Here is a 22334-nt window from a genome sequence, read left to right as displayed (position 1 = left end):
ATAATCTATTAAACGAAAAAGCCTGAAGTGTTATGTGTGACGTAAAAAAATACGTCTAAAAAGGCAGGATGAGAGGATAAGTTGGAAAGGAAACCCCCAAAAAATAGATGGATTTTTATGAAATCACACATGATACTTTAGGTTTTCTCTATCCAACCCAAGTTTGCATAAAAGTAAAAGGATGTTTATGTGTTTGTCTTTAGCGATGGATCTATCTATCCGTTTAACCGATATTTTCCAATGGAGCCTCTTACAAATAGGTCCAGTTTTACTATTTTAAGGGAGTGCACCTCCCCCAAACTAATATATATCGCCCCCAAACACACACATAATTTATTTATTTCCACATCATAAAGTTGTTTTGCCTACAATTTTTCCGCAAGTTAAAAAAATTTTATTAGAATAGCTTTTTATTCTATAAGGGTCTAACAATGCTAAATGAGTAAAACGTCTTTTTCTCAGAAGTCCTTGCACTGTCAAGGTGTCAAAGTGCCCTAATACCCAGTGAGGGGGACATTGGACTTGTAATTCAAACTGATACCCATTTGTTGGCTAAAATACTTTGAGTACATTTATTTAATCTTGATTTTATCGTCCATTGTCTTATCCTTTTAGATTCCTACTTAGTACTAGTAGCATAATTTAGATAGATTAAAAAACCTAAAAAGTGATATCATTTTTAAACCGCACTTATGTTCTATAAAACTTTGCTTCCCTCATCTTCGAATTTTCATCTTAAATGGTCAGGTTTTAAGCTGTATTTTAGAGGTATGATGGGGTATTGTTACAGTCAAACATTCTAATGAAAATTTAAAAATTTATTTTGATTAATTCTGAATTTTCGTTTCCTTGTATAAAATGCAATCAATATATAAGTATTTATGTGTGTAGGTGTTTTATTGGTAAAAAAAGTGGATTAATTACTTAATAACATCTTGCATTAATGTTCCATAGTTATGTCATGCATCAAACATATTTTAAAATATAAACTTAAAATATTATTTATAAAAACAATCTGCTTCAAAGTTAGTTTAGAGTGAGCTAGCTTTGTATTAGGAATGTGATAGGTTTGATCTCGTCTTAACTGAAGTCGGTATTATAGGTTACTTCAGCTATCATGTTACCGCCATTGGGCCAACGATTTAGGTGTCAATCCTATTATTTCTTATTTTACAAACATTGTGTATCTTATCCAGTAGAAATATATCGAATTTGTACAAGAGTTAAAAATACATTTCAAGTAGGCAAATTTGAATTCAGTTACTTTCCGCTAGATTAGAACCGGCTCTAAGCCATGCTGAAAAATCGTTTATTGTATTGTATTAAAGACAACTTTCCACAAAAAAATTATTCCTTGTATTTGACCCCTATGGAGAAATGAGATAAAATGAATTCCATAAATTTTACATTTACCATGAAACAATGCTGTAAATAACTACTAGCAGCTACGCCCCTAGAGGCCTCTAATAGCACATTAAATATTTTTCAAAAAAAATACATATCCTTTCTACGTTGCGCTTAAGTCTCTACGAAAAAGAAATTTATTTTTTTTTGTGATAGTTATAAACCTTCCCAGGACCTATGAGAAGCTACCCTGTTAAGAAGAACCCGATCGGTTCAGCGGTTAGCGAGATCCTTCGGTACAAACAGACAAACACACATCCTGTTACTTTATTATAAGGACGAGATCCTTCGCTACAAACAAAAAAAAGCTTGCTATTTTATATAATATGATTACCTGATTAAGCCTCTTGACACAGGGAAGTCCTCTGATAATTTCTCCGCCTCCGTTGTTGACATCCATACAGAGCAGGCATGGCAAACTCACCTACAATTTCAACATTATCAATTACAAACAATTTAACTCTAACTGTTACTCTATGGCGTCCAAGATTTTTTATTTTAGGGGGGGGGGGAGGGTATAAAAATCAAAATTCATTTTTTTTTGGGGGGGGGGGGTAATCTTGATACCATATAGGCAAGGACGTCCAAGCTTTTTATTTTTTTGGGGTTTTAAATTCCAACTTTAAATTCATTTGAGGGGGTAATCATTCCTTTACCTCCCCCCCCCCATTGGACGTCCTTGCTGTTACTGATAGGACAATTTAAACATGCTTAAATTAATGATAAGAGCTAATACATATGTACAGAACGACCCTAATTATTTTACAAATTTTCATTTCAGTGTATTATCCCCTCCCTCGAGTGTATAATGGGCAAACAAAAGAAATGAAGCTATAATAAATCTTGATTATCAAAATATTAATGGCATTTATCTTAAATCTAAATGTATTGTACTATGGTAAAGGTCAACATTATATATCAAAAGCTTGATTATATAGATAGTTTTAATCTGTAAGTAACGCAGCTACTCTATAGGTAGTATTCATTATCTAAAGAATTGTACGGTTCATTAATTTCCTTTTTTATTGAAATGTATTACAGTCTAATGTTCCTTTTAATTTATAATATACTAGCGGCTTCGCCCCTAGAGGTTTGATCAACCTATTTTTGTGGTATTTAAACTTAAAAAGAAAAATATAATTTTTTTTTTTTTTTGGGGGGGGATGCTTAAAACCATCACTGGACCAGTAGGTATATTCCCTGAAGAGTAGAGCCCAATCGGTTCAGTGGTTACTGAGATATTAAGCTTCAGACAGACAGACAGACGGACGGACGGACAGACAGACATCATACTACTTTGTATTTTAGATATACAATATTGGTTTTAGCTTGTTGTTGCTACGCTAATTATGTACCTTATTGTCCCAGTAATATCATGACATGCCAAGATTTATCGCTTATAAGCGGACAATGCACACAACAGCTTGAGACATATTAGTGCAAATCATGGAATAATAAGGAGAGCAATCGTTCTAATAAAAGTAAGGTCAAAAATTTTCACAAATTGGGTGATTGGAGGGTTATTACCACCCTGATTTTTTTTGGAAGGAAAGTTTTGATGCATGAAAGTTTCTGGAAATCACCTAATTTAAAAAATCTAAGGGGCTAAGGTCGTTGAACCATGGCACGAAACGCCCGAAATTTTGTTGGGTTTCAGAGATTTTTTTTGGAGGGGGAAGGGGGGGTCGTATGTCTCGGGGTTCAATTCTATCTTAAAGTTCAATAACGAAAGTCCTCTATTTCTAATATCAACATACATCTCCGCAAGACAAAGGCCGGTTTTAAACAGTGTTGAAAACAAATGTATGGTATGGCGGTTGGTAATTGTTAACCAAAAAGAAAAAAATCTCAAAATTAATCCCCTACTTTTAGGCCCAAACCTTAGGCTTACAGGGGACAGCAATTTACATTTTTCTATCCGCAGACAAGTATCTATGAAAACAGGCGATAGATATATATTAAAAATCAAATAAGATCTAAAAAAATATGAGCAATTGGCATTCAAATCAATCAAAAATAATAAAAAAAGTAATGTAGAATTTTTAGAAATATTTGTAGATTAAGATAACAGAAACTGATCAATCAATTGTCAGAGTTTTTTTTATCAATGAAACATCCAATAAAAATTTAAAACGAGCAAAAAATTTTCATATTCTTATTTTCTACAAGGACTATTATCCCCCACTAGTAGTGCAGCAATAAAAATGTATGAAATATTTTTCATTTAAAATACTTAGATGTCTGTTTATATAAAGCATAAGAAATATGGTTTAAACAATAGCGATCTGCTTTTCAGAATTGCTTTATTAATTTTTTTTTAAGCCGCTAATTACAAAAATTCTCAACATTTTGACAAAACTAACTTTAAACTATTTGTACTATGTATTATTTTTAAAAGTCTTTCTTTATTTTCAAGATTTTTTACTAAAAGGTAAAAAATCGGTAAAAAATGTTAAAAAATGCATTTCTTATGTTATAATGGTTCCCTTTTTATTAGATTAGGAAAATTAAAGTTTTAAATGAAAAATCAATTCTCCTAATTTTTTTATTTTTCCTAAAAGTTCAACTTATAATTTAGATGCTTGATGTATTTTTGATACTAAAATGTAGAGATTAGCATACCTAAGATTCAATCTTTAAGATTTATCATCAAAAATTTAAAACAGGGATAAAGATATGGATTTCAATAACAGATCTATAGTAAAGATGTATATACAGATAACTACCTACCCCCCTTTTCCAATGACCTTTTTCGTCTGCTAGCAAATTGTTTTCTGCTACTTTGCTGTGTTAATACTCCCGACACCATTGCATTGGTTGATTTTGAAAGCCCGAATAGGATAGGGAAATACAGTTATTTAACCACATCCCCCTTTAGTGTTTTACTTTAATGTTTTAATATTCAAACATCAGCTTTTCGAAGCAACTCAGAAATAATCAAAAATATTACTAAAACTTTTTTGTATATGGACGAGTTTTAAAAATATAGAATTCAATATTTACTATTTAGTCAAATAAGTCACCATACTATATATAAATCATTGATAGTACCTGCCAAAAATTTACTTTTATATATTTCATTGTAAAATACTTAAATAATTATTTTTTTTTATAAATTCGAACCTTTAACCTATTCTTCTATCCATGAGCCTATTTGGAAAAAAATATCTCAATGCTAAATAGCAGAAATACATTTTTGTCATTGCAATTATATATTTTGGATTGCATAGTTGCTTATCAGTTTCTAAAAAAAAGTCAGGTCTAATTAAAATGATTAATTTTTAAGATTGAATATGATTTATTTAACACTTTAAATGGTATTATTGGCTGTGGTTGTAGCATCTAGGCCTTAATATTGGAAAATAATTTGAAATCAAAAACCCGAATTTTTCTATTTTGAATTTGGCATATTGATTTCTTAAAAAGACAGACCCATCTAACATTAAGACATGACAGCTCTCTCTTTTTTAAAAAAAAGAACAAACCGTCTTAAGTACCTAAAATCTTGTAGATAGACCCCATAATGTTTAAAATTTTCGATGGGACATGTCAAGATCTTTTTTTTTATAGATACCTTAACCAGGTTTCTAACTCAATCCTAGCAAATTTGGCATCAAAAAGAAAGATCTGTCAAACATCAAGAACTAGAGAGACCTGTCATGTCTCAATGTTTGCTGGGTCTGTCTTTTTTATGCCAAATTGGATAGGAGTAAGTTAGAAACTAGGTTAATGTATCTATAGAAAGGTCTTTACATGCTCCATCAAAAACTCTAAATATAATGGGGTCTAACTACAAGATTTCTAGTATTTAAGACAATTTGTTGATTTTTAACCTCCATGTAAGGAAAAATTCTCTACTAGGGCTAGGACTAGCTGTAGTGCCCCGTAGAGGTGAGTAGAAATCAAAATTCAATAGTGTTTTCTCATTGTCATTGCTTTGACATGATTTGGGTCATTTTTTTGTTAGTTTTTGACCCAAACTGTAGGGTTTATATTAAAAAAAAGGGAAGCGATTTTTTTTTTAAACTCCCTTTATATAATGTAAGTAGATTTGTTACAAGCAACCAGTATCTAATTATTTTTGGGTATATTTACACGAAATTTTTATTATACTTCTAGATATTGTTGACTATGTTGTTACTTTATATCTGTCACTAGCGGCTTCGCCTCTAGCCTCAAGGGGCTTTTTCCACAAGAGGTAATTTAAAAAAAAATTAAGTATTTCTGGTGCTGCCATTTTATGTGAAGTAGTTTCTCCAGAAAACAATTTTTTTGAGGGGGGGGGGGAAATTTTCATTTTTTGGGTGGTTGGGGGTGTCACACCCAAAGAAAATAGCTTAAAACAACCACAGGACCAAAAGGTATATACCCTGAAGAGTGGAATCCGATTGGTTCAGTAATTACCGAGATTTTAAGGAACGGACGGACAGATAGACGGACAGACATTTTTTGCCAATGTATTCGCCTGGAATAGAGAGCTCAATGGGATGAAGAAAAACAGCGTTGAAGGGCGTAAAAATTCAGGACCCCAAAGGGGTAATACATTGGCCGATAAATTGATGTACATCCCCAATGTTAATACACCAAAATTACCACTTTTGTGGATTACAATTAGTGGTTGCAAGGTTTGATCTCTCAACTTAATGAACCAACCAATCAAAATTCGATAAAAGTCTGCAAGGTTCTGAAGCCAACGATTAAGAAAATGTTATTATGACACTTCGGGGACTAGTGTAATAAAAAAAGACCCATGTTCCCTCCCTTCCTGGTAGAAATATGTGAAAAAATGAGTCTTGATGACAAGATTACAAAAGCATATGATGAATAATGACAACTTGACTACCATTATTTGTCGCAATGCTTGCATATGGAAATAATTAATGTTACATGATAAATTTTAAAAAAGTATTAAGATTAAATTAGATTAGAATTAGGTAATGGGCAAAAATTGTTGTCAGGGTATCTCTTACTAAAAAAAACAAGATAAGCAAAATCACTGTTTTAGAATGGTAAAATAAAATTTTTGTTTAACTTTAAAACTAATTCAATTATGTTAGTACCAGGACGTTGTTTTTGCTATAACAAAAGACAAAAACCTTTTTTTCCATGAAAAATTACTGATAATGATTCTTACTAGCATATAGGGGTAAAGGGATAAGTTAATTTGTAAATAAATTATTATTCTGATCAGAAATAAACATAAGGGAAAAAATAAAGGACTTAGACATCATCTTATTTACACCCTAAAGACAACCAATATATTCTAGGTTTATATCGACTATATATTTTTTAAATCTTGACTGAAATATGAAATTTCAACGTTTAACCTACTATTGCTAATGCCTATTGTATGCTTTAAATTAAAGTCTTAAAGACTGACATATTTTAGTAAAAATCCAACTAATTATGCGTATGTAATATAATTATAATATCCTATTTTAAAGTAAAAGAATAGAGGGGACACGAGCTATATGTAACCTTACCCACGGGGACCCCGTGTCGACTTTTTATTGGTTCTTTAAATAATCAGCCAAGTCACTATAAAAGAGCAGAAATCAATTTGCTAGCAGACAAAAATGGTCTCCACAACTTGGACTAGGTATTTGTCTGATTTATACATTTATTTATCACTTTATTATTGGAAAGAAAAACTGCAGCGGCCAACTTTCCAAAATTATTGGAAATTATAAATGGTCGTCCCCACAAAACTGTAAAATATAATTATTATTTAGACAATATTTCTCATTTCTTTTTTTTTTGGCTATTTTAAGTAAAGTTAGGCTAAACAAAAAAAGTCCCGCATTGTTAGTTCGAACAACAGAGGGAGTTCGGCTCTGGAGATAACAACAGTAATATTGTATTTTCTTCCAACAGAAGAGTTGATATAAAAATGAAAAATATTGGGAAAACACCATGAAATGACCTATGTGCAAAAAGGCTACAGATATATACACAATATACATATATATTAAAGCACAAAACTTTTGAAATCTATTTTGAAATATTCAACATTGAAATCCTTCAAATAAGGGGCATAATTCGAGGGAGGTAAGTGAAGAAATTCTGGCGTCATACAAATGAAGGATGAGGAGAGGAGGAGTGGGAAAGAAAATCCCTAATAAAGATATGGATAATCCCTCATTTTTATGACGTCACATGCTGACTTTTTGAGCGACTTTCTTCACGTACTGAGGGAGAGAAGCTGAAGAGGACATTGAACTCACGCCAGGCTACAATTGAATCAAGACAAAAGTAAGTGCCGAGCTCTGGGACCTATGTATGGGGAAATTAGACATAAAACCATAATTATTCCAGGTAAAACCAAAATATTTCAGCGGGATCTTTTTGAGAAAATTAGATTTGAAAATTTCAAAATCAATTTTCACCCACTAGGAGTTGCCGCATAATCATGACAAGAAAAGCAAAGATTATATATTTAAAATTTTGAACAACTTTGCTTTTATGAAGTCTTTCATAAAACCTCTCTATATATGATTTATTTAAGGCTGGATTTCCATGACCTTAGCAAAGCAACTGATAAAAATGACAATTAATTAACTCCCTTCAGGAGTAGTTTTATGAAAAACTTTATAAAAGCAAAGTTGTTCAAAATATTAAATAAATAATCTTTGCTTTTCTTGTCATGATTATGCGACAACTCCTAGGGGGTGAAAATTGAACTTGAAATTTTTAAATCTAATTTTTTCAAAAAGATTCGCTGAAATATTTTGATTTTACCTGGAGTCATCATGGTTTCATGTCTAATTTCTCAATACATAGGTCCCAGAGCTCGGCACTTACTTTTGTCTTGATTCAATTGTAGCTTGGCGTGAACTGTAAACACTTAAGTTTTTAAAAAAAAGTTCTCTCATTTGTTGACTTAAAACTTTTTGTTTTTCTAATTAAATCTTGATTAGTTGGTTTAAACTAGCATTGTCCAAACTTTTAATGTGAAGAAGGGGTAATTTTGTTTAATATTGGGTATGCCATTAGATCTCTGATGAATACAAAGCTCTCTTAAAAATACCAGTGATAAAATACCAGCAAACTCTAAAGTTTTGGGCTTAGATGGTGAAACTAATTGTAGGGTTGCATGATATCTGTTCAACTAGTTTTTTACTTTTCATAAATGCACAAACAGGGTATGATTTTTAAAGATAAATAGTAGAATTAACACGACGATTTTTTATCTTAAGTTCAACTGATTAAGTTCTCCTTTTTAGGGAAGCTTAACGTTCATAGGGTCTAAGGATGGTTTTAAGCAATTTTGGTTTTAGATTTAATCCTAGTGAAAATGTCCCTTTTAAAAGTTAAAATTTTTGTTAATAGACACTTGATTCCTGAGACAATATCATATTACTTTATGGGATCTCTTGGTCCGCATGGAATTATAACAATCAAATCAAATTAAATCAAATGAATACAAAGCCCTTGGAAGCTATTGTCCCAGATGTTCGTGTTAACTCCAATTACATAAAGTGGTAAAAGTTTTGTGTCTGAAGCCTAAGATATCAATAACTACAAGTACGATTGGGTTCTCTATTTTAGGAAATCTTAACATAGTTTCTGTGATGGTTATAGAGTTTTTATAGAGTTTAAGATTTAGATCTTTGTAGGGTTTTAAGCTATTCTTCAGTCCCTCACTTTCCCTTCTAATACAGAGTCCCTAGATGCTAGTAATGCATAGATTATAAGGCATTAAAATTTCGAAAACAAACTCCTTTCCAAGATTTTTTTGGCATAAGAAACACAAAATTTGAGATAATTTGAGAAATCAATTTCAACTCCCATGGAATTATTTTTTTATAAACAAGGACAATTATTTCTACAAGTTGCGCAGCATTAAAAGCATTAAAAGATGGTTAATAAATGATGTTGACATAATTTAGAGAGAATGGATACATTGTTACTTGGATCTTACACCAGATTTTAATGTTCTAATAAAGTGAAACAAGCAGCGGGCTAAAATAACGATTTCTAACTTCCACCCTTTACCCCAACCACGTATATTATAAATCCATTTAAGCAAGGCTCATATATATGGGAACTTTCATGAAATGAAATTTAGTCGATATCAATAACTTTATTAGAAAACACTTTTTGTTAATTCAATATATTTGATAAAACTGATGAAATTGTTTGAATGTCCCAACCTTCTGAAAAAAAATTAAAACTATTTATAATCTAAAGATATTTCTTGAAAAGCATAGTCAAATTGGTTCATATAGGTCTCAGACTTTATTAGGACAGAAGGATGAAAAAAGTGGTTCTGATTATTATTATATGGTAGTATATGTAAAAAGTAACTGGTTCAAATAGACGGACGGACATATATAGTTAAAGATCAACTGCTCCCCTAAAAACAATGTTATTGAGTATTTTTGGGGGGATTTTTTTCAATTAATATTCCAATATTAATATTACAATTCTCCGTTTGCCAATAAAATTTCTTCATTGCCATTTTTTTGCGAAAACATAACAGCTTCTTTAAAGGGATTTTATCCCAGGGAAATGGTAGCAAAAGAAAAACTAATTTGCCAACCTTTGTAATGTTCCTAGGGTTACTAATTAAATGTTGACTATATAATTTTAGCTTGCACTCTATGTTTGCGTTAGATCCTGCCTCTAGCAACATATTCTTATGTTTATTATTTAGTATCAATGATTTACATAAACTTATGCTATATGTAAATACTCTTAATCTGTCATTATCACTGTATTTCAATATGTTGACTGAAATAAATATTTGATAAAAAAAATGATTGTTCAATGAGTGCATAGTTTTCTTTGTTTATATCAATTATATCATGCTAATTACACTGGTACCCAAAGTTTGTTTATGTGTTATCTAATTCGTTGGCTTTAAACTATAGATATCATTTTATATATTGATTGGTTGGTTCAAATTGGCAGTTTTCAATATTTTTAATCAATAATTTAAATGTACAAGAGTGGTAATTTTGTTTATCATTATTAAAGGTAAACATTAATTTATCGTTTATTGTCTTATTCCGCATGGCTGTAAATATAGTTTTTATCTGATATTTGTGTAAATTTTATTGATTGAAAGTACTAATTACTACTTGTATCCTATATCTAACATATCACACTGTTTTTTTATTTCTAGTTCTATCTTAGGAGTAGTAAGACAAAGCCCTTCAAGTAAGGGGAGCAGCCGCTCAGTTTAAAAAAAAGAAAAAGAAATCTTCTGAAATATCAATTTATAACGGCAATAAAAACTGAATTGAGTTTTTTTTTGTGCTGAAATTTTGATTAAAAATCTAAATGCCTAAAATATTACTAATCTTTATGAGTAATAAAAATCGGGCATGCATTTTCCAAGGATAGAATAATGAATTAAAAAAACTGTTTGTACAACAACTAATTAGAGGGGGGGGGGGGACATTGGACTGTAATTATTTATACTGGTTAAATAATTAAAAAAGTTTAAACTAGGTGAAACCAAACTTTTTACCAATAATTTTACAGAACAGCACTTTTTTACTGCTATGATGACAGAATAACAATATATATCATCTTAGTAATGTTGATTTTTAACTCAAGAGAAAAGTTCCATATTCCTATCCCTACAGTTTTTTTTGTATAACTTTTTTCCTTTTTTATTTTATTTTGTTATTATTCATTCCTACCTTTAAAAAAGTTTTTTGTTACTTTCAACAAGCATGACAATATCCATAAAAAGTAAAGCTAATATATATGCAGGAAGAACATCGAAGAAGACGAAGAAAGTCCCTCAAAAATCAGCAAGTTACGTCATAAAAACGAGATATGATACAACTCTTTTTTAGGGGGTTTCTTTCCCACTCCTCCTCTCCTCATCCCTCATTTTTATGACGTCATTGATGGACTTTCTTCGTCTTCACATCGAAGCAGGTAAAATAGTAAAACGAGCTTAACATAAATTTGACATAATGAAATAAAAATTAGACAGTTAGTGGTCATATAAATCTTTACACAAAATGTCAACAATCTTCCTTTGATAGCAGATCACAAAAAAATATATTTCCTTTAGAATTCGATGTTTTCCAGAGCAATATCGATAAACCGACGCACAGAGTGGTTTTAGTGCAGATGTGACTTCTAATTTCAAATAGCTGAAAAGAAAAAGAAAATTCCCCCATATAAAATTGGTGTTCCCTATTTATAGAGAATAACCGACAGACCGATATATTAAGTAAGTTATTGAGTAGATACAAAAACTGTAAGAAGGATAGACAAACGAACAGACAGACAAAGTGACTTATAAAGTAGCCTCGCTAATAAAATGTAACTTGGATAAAATACATTCAAACTCAAACTGAATTTAAAGCAAAAACAAGAATGACAAGAAGACGAAGACAGTCCCTCAATGAAGCCATAAAAATGAGGGATGAGTAGAGGAGGAGTAGGAAAGAAAACCCCTAAAAAAGAGATGGATAATCCCTCGTTTTTATGACGTAACATGCTGATTTTCTGAAGGACTTTCTTCGTCTTCGAATGACAACATCAATAATGCGAAAACCAATAAATCTGAACCAAATCATTAAAACTATTGATATAAATAAAATCTTATTTAGGCGGCAAAGCTTGATCTAAATGTACTTAAAGTGGTATAATGGTAAATATCTGTATTTGCACTAATAAAATGCTCTAATTATTGACTAAATTATTTTTCTTTTATCATAGCCAAAAACAATTAATTTTCCAATTTTGTATCAATTAATAGTTTAATTGCATAGACTTTTTTATGCAACTCTAGGCATTAGAAATAAACAATAGCTTTACATTAAACCAAGTCTCGCAATTCAAACAAATAAGATAATTACTGATAAATGATTTCTAAAATTAGGAACAAGTTTATACAAACAGCTGTCGTGCCCTAAATTAAACTCTAATAATACTAACTAGCAGTGCATGTCTAAGAATATTTTTTTTCAGAAATGGTAATTTTGTTTACTAAAATTTATTATTAGATTATTAAAAACCACATATATTCACAATTAGGACTTATTTGTCTTTTGTGTTATATGAGTAACCTACATATTACTGAGCTCGCCTCATATTGACTATATTGTCCTTGTTCTAAATATTTTAAGTATACTATATTTTTTAGCAACACAATTATATAATAATCAATTTCATAGTTTAGATTGAGAATTTTTTTCTGAAAGAAAAAGGATAAGTAAAAAAGCCCCAAAAAGTATTTTCACTTCGTCATAGCACGCGAAATTTAGTTATACCCCTTATCTCCTTATTTTTGAAAATAATAAAATAACGGGGGGTGGGGTTGTTTTTTCCTTTGTCCAACCCATGTAGTGTAGATATCTTGGGTGTACTGACTCTAAGGGGCTACAATGTCCCAAATATAGCCTAACCTAACCCAACCTGACCTATATCAAAACAAACATACATAAAAAAAACTTTTTTTCAATTTGAAAATTTCTTTCTAATCACTTTAAGGGAAGTTTTATATTTCTTTATCTCTGGTTTCTTTGTAAGTTCTGAATTAGTTTTTTTTCTCATTGTTTTTATAAAAATATCCCAAGGATAAGAAAGCACTGGAAAAATTATCTTTAAAGATGTTTATTTTGGTTTAACTTTCGCTTAAATAAAACAATTTCAGGAGTTGCCTACTAATACTTTGGCAGAAGCGTGACATTAACTATAAACAAAGGAAGAATGTATTAACCCCAAAAAACATGTGCAAATAAATAAAAGGCACTGCTGACACTTATAAGTGCTGTGCAATTAAAGGGTTGGTTTGTTACTTTTTTAGAGCAGCAAGGACTAGAAATGTTTGTTCACCCCCAATTCGGATAAAAATGTACCTCTTCTGCAAATTATAATTGAACACTGATCTTTTATAACATATATTCAAGATTTAATAGATGCCCCTACAGTTATAAAGCCAACAAATTGGAGAATGTGATTATAAAAGTTTGGATACCAGTTTACATTAAAGTTCATTGTTCTCAACATTGTTAGTATTGTCAAATATTTTTTACAGTGTTGAATGTATTATTGAATAAGCTAAATCAGGATCAATTTCAATAAGAGCATTGCAAATAATTTTCTAGAGATAAAGAGATGAGTTTATGATTTCTAAAAAAAATGAAGCTACCTTATAGGTCTTTCTGTAGCAATATATTTCTCACAATTACTTACTTTCTCCCAATTAGTGTAAAAGTCTAAAAACTATAACTTTGTATCAACCAATCAAGATTAAATATTACCCCACAAATTTAAGGCAAACTTTAGAAGGTTTATATTTTCAACCCTAAAATTGGCCCACCTACCCTACCAAAAACAGTTGAATACGGAAGAAACAAGGATGACAACATGCATAAAAGATAAGCACTGAAACGGTAGGACAAACGGACATTAACACTTGTATAGTGTCAGAACTGAATAATCAGAATATAAATGTATAAGATTTGAAGCAAAATTGTAAGTAAATTTGTTGAAAAACTGCTTGATACAGGATAATGTTTATGGACATACTTACATTTTTGGGACTTGATAATAGAATTGCTTCGCTTATAACAGTATACTTTGTTGTTCCAGGAGTCAATATACCAAAAATCAGATCAATCGGATAATTAGATCCCATAAAAATTTGTTGTTGAAAATTTTTAAAAATCAACATGTTTAAAATGGACGTACGGACATTCTTGTAATGATTATAGAGTTGCTACGCTTTCTAAACCATACCTATTAACCTAACTACTAAAGGAATCACCATGCAAAGTTTGAAATCGATAGGACAATTCTAACATGCCTAATTAACGAAAAAAGCTATCCGTTACGGTCGTACGGACGGACCGACCCTAATTATAGAAAAGCTTCGCTTTAAAAAAAAAAATATTATAAATAATAATGATTTAATTCAGCGGCTATAACTTCAGTCGAAATGAAACAATGTTTACTTATTCCTTTTCCTATAATTTTTTTTCTAAAAATTGTTATTTTAGTAAACCGCAAAAAAAGTCTAAACTAATTTATCTTAGTTGCTCCTAGCTATCCAGGGATAAAGAGCTAGGACAATGAACTAAAAAGTAATTTTTCCTCTTTTTACATAATAAGCGTATAGCTGTACTACTTATGAACATAATCATCTTTGTTTTATAATGTGAATCTATTGAATGGATTTATTATTACCTGGATGTTACACAAGATTATCAAGTACAAGTAAAATGTTGTTCAAGCTGGCTAAAAAAACGATAACCCCATAAAACCCTTTTCCACCATCGCCTCCCCTCCTACAGGATGAACGAACTGACCAATAAATGATGTCCATGTTAGCAATCTAAATTGAAAACAACTTTTCCCCTGTTATAATATCCACGTATATTATGTAACCATATTGTTTTTTAATGTGATTCTATTGGTTTAAATAGTTATAGAACCCGTGGAAGGGTGTCGCACCCTCTCACATTAATAAATGCCCCGTTTAGTTTATTCCAGGGAAAGAAGGATCAATGACTAAATGTTTCTTTCTTTTTCTTGGAGTGGGGAAGGGGGGGGGGACAGAGTTTACCAACATTTATGGTGTGAAATTAATTTTTTTGAGGGGTTTCTCATTTTTGGTTGTTGAGGTTGAATTGACGCCTTTCAACCTCCCCCCCCCCCCCTTGGAAGGCTATGAGAGTGATGTATAACCTTGTACAAATTCTTGTAGATATTTTATCATCACTGCATTATATGTCTATGATGGCTTCATGTTTTGAGAGGGGGGGGGGACATTTTGGCAAAATCATCAAAACAGATAACATCATAACACTTACCTAAAATAACAGTATAGGTTAAAATTATATTTACAGGTATACATATAAAACAATTTTGACAATATTATAAATGACAAGCAGAGTATCTGGTTTACATACTACTACATGTTACTGTCTGTCTGTCTCAATGTCTGAAACGCTCAAAGTCTCTAATTTATGTCCAATCCGTTATTTACATTCCAGCAATTTCTAAATTCTTCTTTTATGTTGCTGAACATTTTCCTAATTTTGGACGTAATTATCTTCGGTTTAAAAAAAGTTATCCCTATTAAGCCGCCTTTAAAATCTGCATCTATCCCACTTTTATTCATTGTTGAAAAAAGGTATTTTAACACCTTAAGCCCTCTTTTTATACATATATGATTACATGGATAGGGGGAGTGGTATTCAGAATTTTTTTTTAATAAAAAGATCTTTTTGTCAAGTGAGACAAAGAAAAGGACATCGCTAACCATATGACTGATATTGATTTCCTTAAAGTAAAGCTCTTCATTCATAGATAGCCCCTAGAGGCTTCTGGGAGCATATCTGCTCGTAGACAGTTCTAAATTTTTACGTAGGGTAGCATTCACAATAGGAACTGCCTAACAAAATAAAATACTACAAAAGAGAAAAGAAAACGTAATACAGTAACGAGACTGCGTAGATACTGCATAGTCTATTGCAATGTGTAGATTTTATATTAGAGAAAACTTTAGGTGACAAACACCCAAATTATTGAGTTACATATTACTAAAACTTGGTTAAATTTTGCATTACTTTTCTCTAACGCTGCATAAGTGGCATTATTGTGAAGAAAAAAACATGGATTCTAGGGGATGGGATAATGGAAAATAATTACACAACTAAAGGTTATAAACTCATTAACAAAAAAAAACTTTTGAGCTAATAATTATTTGTCCAAAATTTTCAGCCGATTATTTTATCCTTAGGTTTATTTTGTTTATCTTAATTGAAGTACATTACTTATCTTCAATTGGTCTATCCCTTTATCCGTGAAGGTGAACGGTAAACTGATTGAAAGTAAAATTGGTCAATTTGGTTTTGTATATTTTTTCTTTAGTATTGTAGATACACTATAATTAAGGCAAGTACGTATGTTTTAATAGTCTATCTGTAATACCAAGTAGCTTGATGTCTGTCCGTCCGTCCGTCTGTCCTTTAAAATCTCAGTAACCACTGAACCGGTCGGACTCTACTCTTCAGGGAACATACCTACTGGTCATGTAGGGGTTTTAAGCTATTTTCTTAGGGGTGGGACACCCCCAACTCCCCCATAAAACAAAAAATCACCCGCAATTTACTTTTGTTTCTTTTTCTAAATCAGTTTGAAATTAGTGGTTGCATTTCCAGTTTTTTTTTAAATTACCTTTTGGGACAAAGAAAAAAGTAGCACAGATATTCTATTATGTGGAATGTTCATATGTTTGTTAAAATCACCTATTTGTGCTTTTTTTTGGGGGGGGGGACACATTTAGCCATTTAAGGGATATTATGAAATAGACAGACAAAGAAAATTTTACCTCTTATATTGCAATATAAATATAGCCTTTTAAATTTGTGGGGAAAACCAAGAAATGATATCATCCATATTCAAGTAAGCATAACACATCATAGAAAACTTCAGACAAAAGGTCAGGTAGCCTTTTTTGGACACTAATCTGACATATTAGATGCGAAGGTGTTTTAGAACTTGTAGTAAAATTGGTTTCATAGTTTTGGACACTATACAAAATGAATATTTTTGAGAAAAAAAATATATTATTTTGAATGACAAAAAAGTTGTAAGCGATACATTATATGTTTGACATAATTGGAAAAAATGTATTCATTAGTTCTCTTAGTAGCTTGTCTAATTCAATAAGTATAATTATTGAGTTATTGTTCTAAATTATTCTGTGGTTTAACCTTACACCTTTATAGATGACAATTTATTTTAGATATTTATGAATGAGTAAGCAATTATAGATTAAAATAAAAAGAATTGTGAAAATTTAAAGTAGTAAATAAGCACACCCCCCTCCCCCAACTATTTACATCTTACAGTGCCCCTAGAGGCCTCTAGGGACGCCACCGCTAGTTTGTACTATAGTAGTTGAATTTTTAATGTATAATCTCTGAAATGGCTTAAACAAGATGTCTACAATTCTGATCATGGGCAAGTTTTAAGCTATTTCCATGAAGTTAGATACATGAACTGAACTTTTAAAATGTAATTTCATCTTTCTATTTTGTAGCTCTCTTTAGTAGGATAAAGTTATTAAAGCATAAAGAATATATTTTCCAGCATGGCTTCGAAACCGATTAATATCCGATGTATAAGAACCGGTTCTTAGCAATACTAAAAAATCATGTATATCAACGTATTTCAGGCAATTTTCAACGAATAAGAAAATAAAAATGATAAAATTAATACCAGTTTTATTATCCTGGACCATCGGCTCCTCGTGCTAAAAAACACTGGTTTAAATCTTGTAATTTTTTATTTCAATATACACGGAAAGCTGTCTATAATACGTTGCGATTAACTACTATTTTTTTCAGTTCATTGATTTTAGTATTTTTGTAGACAGATTTTAAATCACACGTATAAAGGATAATTACATTTTTTTCTTCGTTTATTTCAATAATAAGAAAATGGCATCCTAATCTAAAAAAAAATTAAGTCATTGTTAAAATATCAACAAAATAAAAATATCATAATGGCAAATATAGGACGTCTTAATAAAAGTTTAAATCATCCATTGAATGAAACTTGTACATAATGTCGACATATCAACAGGTTAAGTTGCCAGAAGTTCGAAAAATTTCTGGAAAGGAATAATTTACTGTTTACTTATTCCTGAATTACTTGATTCGTACGCAAATATTTGCAAGGTGTTTGAGGCATTTGACATGGATCTAAGGGAAAAGATAAGGTCCGAAAAATTGGTGCACATTCCCAATAATGATACACAAAAATTGCTCCTCCATTTTAAAAGTAGTTGAAACGTCTGGACACTCAACTAAATGAACTAACTAATAAGAATTCAATAATATTCCCCAAATAAGTTTAACCAACGAATAAAAGACGTAATTAAAAAACCTATGGAACTAGTGTAGGAAACAGCGCAATGTCCCCTCCCCCCCTTTTATCATGAGAAAATTACATTGCAGGGACTGATAAAATGAAGATAATTTCTAATTGCAACCAACCTTGGACAAACCATAGCCGGTTGTTGGACAATTATCCGCAGCTTAGAACAATTGTCGCCTTTTTAAAAGCATAAAATTTGCAGCAAAATCACAAAATTTAAATATTTTTATTAATCGTGGAAATCCGCAATTGAACCAGGAAAATGCGGGTTTATGCTATTTAAGCAAGCAATAACCATAAAATCTTAAGAATAGATGTTTGTAAATAGAGTTTTGTAATACCCCTTATTACACAAGTAAACCACTTATACACCCTCCACTCACCGATTGGTGGATTAAAATTAGTTTTTGGTAAAATTAATATTATTTATCAAAATTTAAATAACACGTTCTCGCGTTCATTGGTTTTTTTTTTAAATTTAAGTTTTTTTTACTAGTTTAATTTGTGCAATATAACAGTGTCCAGACTGTTAAACCAATTACTTTGTTTCACAGAACGGGTATTTTTGTTTATCATAATTGTTAATCGATTTATTGCCGATTGTCTTATCCTTTCCAGGAATTAACGTTTTGTTTGTTGGAGGGGGGGGGGGGGGCTATTGACAAAAATGAGTATTAGCGTAGAGTTTTGTGATGATGAGTTTATGATGGCATAAAATTGGCGGCTTGCCAGATTACAATTACAACTCTCTGTCTGCTTTGTCTATCTATCTATCAGTCTGTCTGTATGTCTGTCTGTCTGTCTTTCAACCCAGGAATTTTGTTGACACACAATTGCAATTAATTTTGTCGACAATGTGTTATTTATAAGAGGTGGTCGTGCTTTGTGGACATTATTGTTATAGGAATGGATTATATGTTTGAGTTAAATAATGGCCAGCAGTTTCAAAATTATATTTATCTGGGAATCGGATGGATAGAGGATATCCTGTTACTTTTATGTAAAGATGAAGCTCCTTTTTTATTCTGACATAAAGGCAGTTGTCTGATGCTAATATAATAACAGCAGACACATGTTTGACACACATTAAGGAAACTTAAAGAGCTAGGCTAGAACCCAATGCCTCAATGTCGCGGCTTTTGGAGGCAAAATAGTTTCTTTTTAATATATGAAACTTTCATCACCGTAATTTGAGAAAGGAAAAGAGAAAACATAATGGCATATCGCTTACACTAGCTTTAGTAACTAAACATACACTACAAGATTTTGGTCTATTTCTTTTTAGAAACATACAAGGAAATCCGTTTCATTTACTATTGAAGTTTTTTCCTTTACAGTGAAGCCTCTTATGGGCAATATTTACAAATTTTGGAGTAATAGAATTGACCTGAGTAAATATTTACACTTTTGGTGCTTTCTCTGGAAGTGGCTAGCGATCATAGAACCTCACACCACCCTTATGTTTAAAATAAATTGTAAACAAGAGGGGGGGGAGGTTTAATACAAGAAAAATTACCACTTCTCCCTCTTTTTTTCAATGAATATTCAAATTAAGGGGAGGGGTCGGTCGGGGATTAATGAGCTCGACTAGGAACTTTAAGGGAAACCTCCTGAACAGTGTCGAATTTTAGGAAAATTTCCTTTATAAAATGAGCACAAGTGAAGGAGTTCCTATTGAAATTTCCCTAAGGTGTGGAATCTTTATGGCCAATGAATATTAAGTTTTATGCACATTTAAATCTCAGGAATACCAAGGATTAAATGTGTAAAAAATCTAAAACTATTTTGTCATTTCAGAAGAAAAACAAGAACAAACATTTTTAGCAATACCGATTGAACATGGTAAGCGAATCTTTAGAAAGCTAAAAATCAACTTAAAGTGGACTTTAAAATAACGCAGAGACATCCAAGCTTTTTATTTTAAGGTGTTTCACAGATTTCAGGGGTATAATCTACTGTATTTTTAAAAATCTCGAGGGGTAAAATAAGGGGTTTAAAATTTGAGGCGGGTAAACACCATTTTTCCCCTTGGTTAGCCTAGGATAGTTGGCCTATGGACAGATGAACTAAAATAAAATGAAATTCTATTTCTAAATACTTTAATTCCTGAAAGGGTATATGATATACACTTGAATATGAATATTGGGATTTCCAAAATATAAATCTTTCGAGGGGATAGATATTAAAAATAAATGTAAGAGGAAGATGACATTGGATAGTAAATTATGCTAGTACCCAAAATTTTATAAACACGTTTGCTCATTTGTTGGCATAAAACTTTTATTAAATCTTGACTGCCAAACACTTTTAACATAATCTACAGAATTCGTAATTTTAGCTTTTATCATCCATTGTCTTATTCCCTTATAGATTTTTTTTTAAAATCATTAAAAACGGTTAAGCTACGTAAGTAAGACAAACAGACACCCTACTACATAGACATCCTACTACTTATAGTCGAAAATAATTGTTTATTAAATTAATGCATATAATCATTTGATTGGTTTACTGATAGGGACTAAAAAAGTGTAGAAAAAATGTTTAAAAATGTGCTTGCTTGCTTATGCAAAGATTATTTAATAAAGGTTGGTGTATTAAAATGGACGATTTCTTAATTTTGCCATAAAATAGCTCATAGAAAAAAAAATTCAAAAACGTATCTACCTTATTTTTTCAAAAACGCTAATAATACATTTTTAAAAGCGAAGCTTTTCTAAAATTAGGGTCGGTCCGTCCGTACGTCCGTCCGTAACGGATAGCTTTTTTCGTTAATTTAGGCATGTTAGAATTATCCTATCGATTGCAAGCTTTGCATGGTGATTCCAGTAGAAGTTAGGTACGAGTTAGAAAGCGTAGCAACTCTATAATCATTACCAGAATGTCCGTACGTCCATTTTAAACATGTTGATTTTTTTATATTTTTAACAACAAATTTGTATGTGACCTAATTATCCGATTAGTCTGATTTTTGGTATACTGATTCCTGGAACAACAAAGTACAATATTATAAGCAAAGCAACTCTATAATCAAGTCCTAAAAATGTAAGTATGCCCATAAACATTATCCTGTATTAAGCAGTTTTTCAACAAATTTACTTACAATTTTGCTTTGACTCTTATACATTTACATTCTGATTATTCAGTTCTGACATTATACAAGTGTTATCCTTGTTTTAATATAATGCAATAGAAAAAAATAGTTATTAATCGCATCGTATTATAGACAGTTTTCTGCGGATATTAAAATGAAAAATTATAAAATCAAAACCATTTTGTGAGATTAGAGGGGCTAAAGGCCCGGGATGACAAACCTGATATTAATTTTATGATTTCATTTTAGGATCCGTAGAGAATTGTCTGTAATACGATGCTATATACATGATTTTTAAGTATGACTGAGAACAAGTTCCAATTCTGCGGATATTAATCGGTTTCGAAGCCGGACAGGAAAAAATTTCATGCGCAGTTTTAATTTATCAACCTGATATTTAACAACTTTGGTAAAGTGTCTAATTTCATTGCACTACAAAATCTTGATCATTCAACTGACGACACCTTCAGTGAGAGAGAAAGGGAGAGAGAGAGAGAGAGAGAGAGAGAGAGAGAGAGAGAGAGAGAGAGAGAGAGAGAGAGAGAGAGAGAGAGAGAGAGAGAGAGAAAGAGAGAGAGAGAGAGAGAGAGAGAGAGAGAGAGAGAGAGAGAGAGAGAGAGAGAGAGAGAGAGAGAGAGAGAAAGTGGGGGAGAAAGAAAGAGAATGTTGCTAACCAATAATTTGCAAAGCGTTTCTGCAAAATGTATATAGAAATTTAAAATTTGATCACAATATAAAATTGTAGAAAATTAGTCAGAATCTGTTAAAGTTATGTAAACGATGTTATAGAAAAATAATAATCAACATATTCAAATTGGACGTACGGACTGTAAAATCATAGAGCTTTCTAAATTGTTTATATTTGTTACATTGATAATAAGGTTACTAACTGACAAATTAACGGTCCTTTAAATTAGAAAAACATTTAAAAAATAAAAAATGCTTAAATGTAAGAACGTTTTTAAAATGCAAAATCTTT

At 31.1% G+C, this 22334-nt stretch overlaps 1 protein-coding gene across 2 annotated transcripts in view; it reads right to left on the bottom strand.

Moving 5' to 3' along the window:
• Positions 1-22334, bottom strand: part of LOC145328445 (protein spaetzle 3-like) — a 96846-nt gene that overhangs the window by 38410 nt on the left and 36102 nt on the right. For both annotated transcript variants that reach the window (XM_080172137.1, XM_080172138.1), the window contains exon 2: positions 1739-1828. In XM_080172137.1, coding sequence (XP_080028263.1) covers positions 1739-1828 — 90 coding nt within the window. The remainder of the gene's footprint in view (positions 1-1738; positions 1829-22334) is intronic.

This window comes from Acartia tonsa, chromosome 9 (assembly GCF_053477335.1).
Source record: "Acartia tonsa isolate MP-2025a chromosome 9, ASM5347733v1, whole genome shotgun sequence".
In the NCBI taxonomy this organism is placed as follows: Eukaryota; Metazoa; Arthropoda; class Copepoda; order Calanoida; family Acartiidae; genus Acartia; species Acartia tonsa.
Note: the sequence above shows the minus strand (reverse complement) of the source record. Positions and strands in the feature narration are given on the sequence as shown.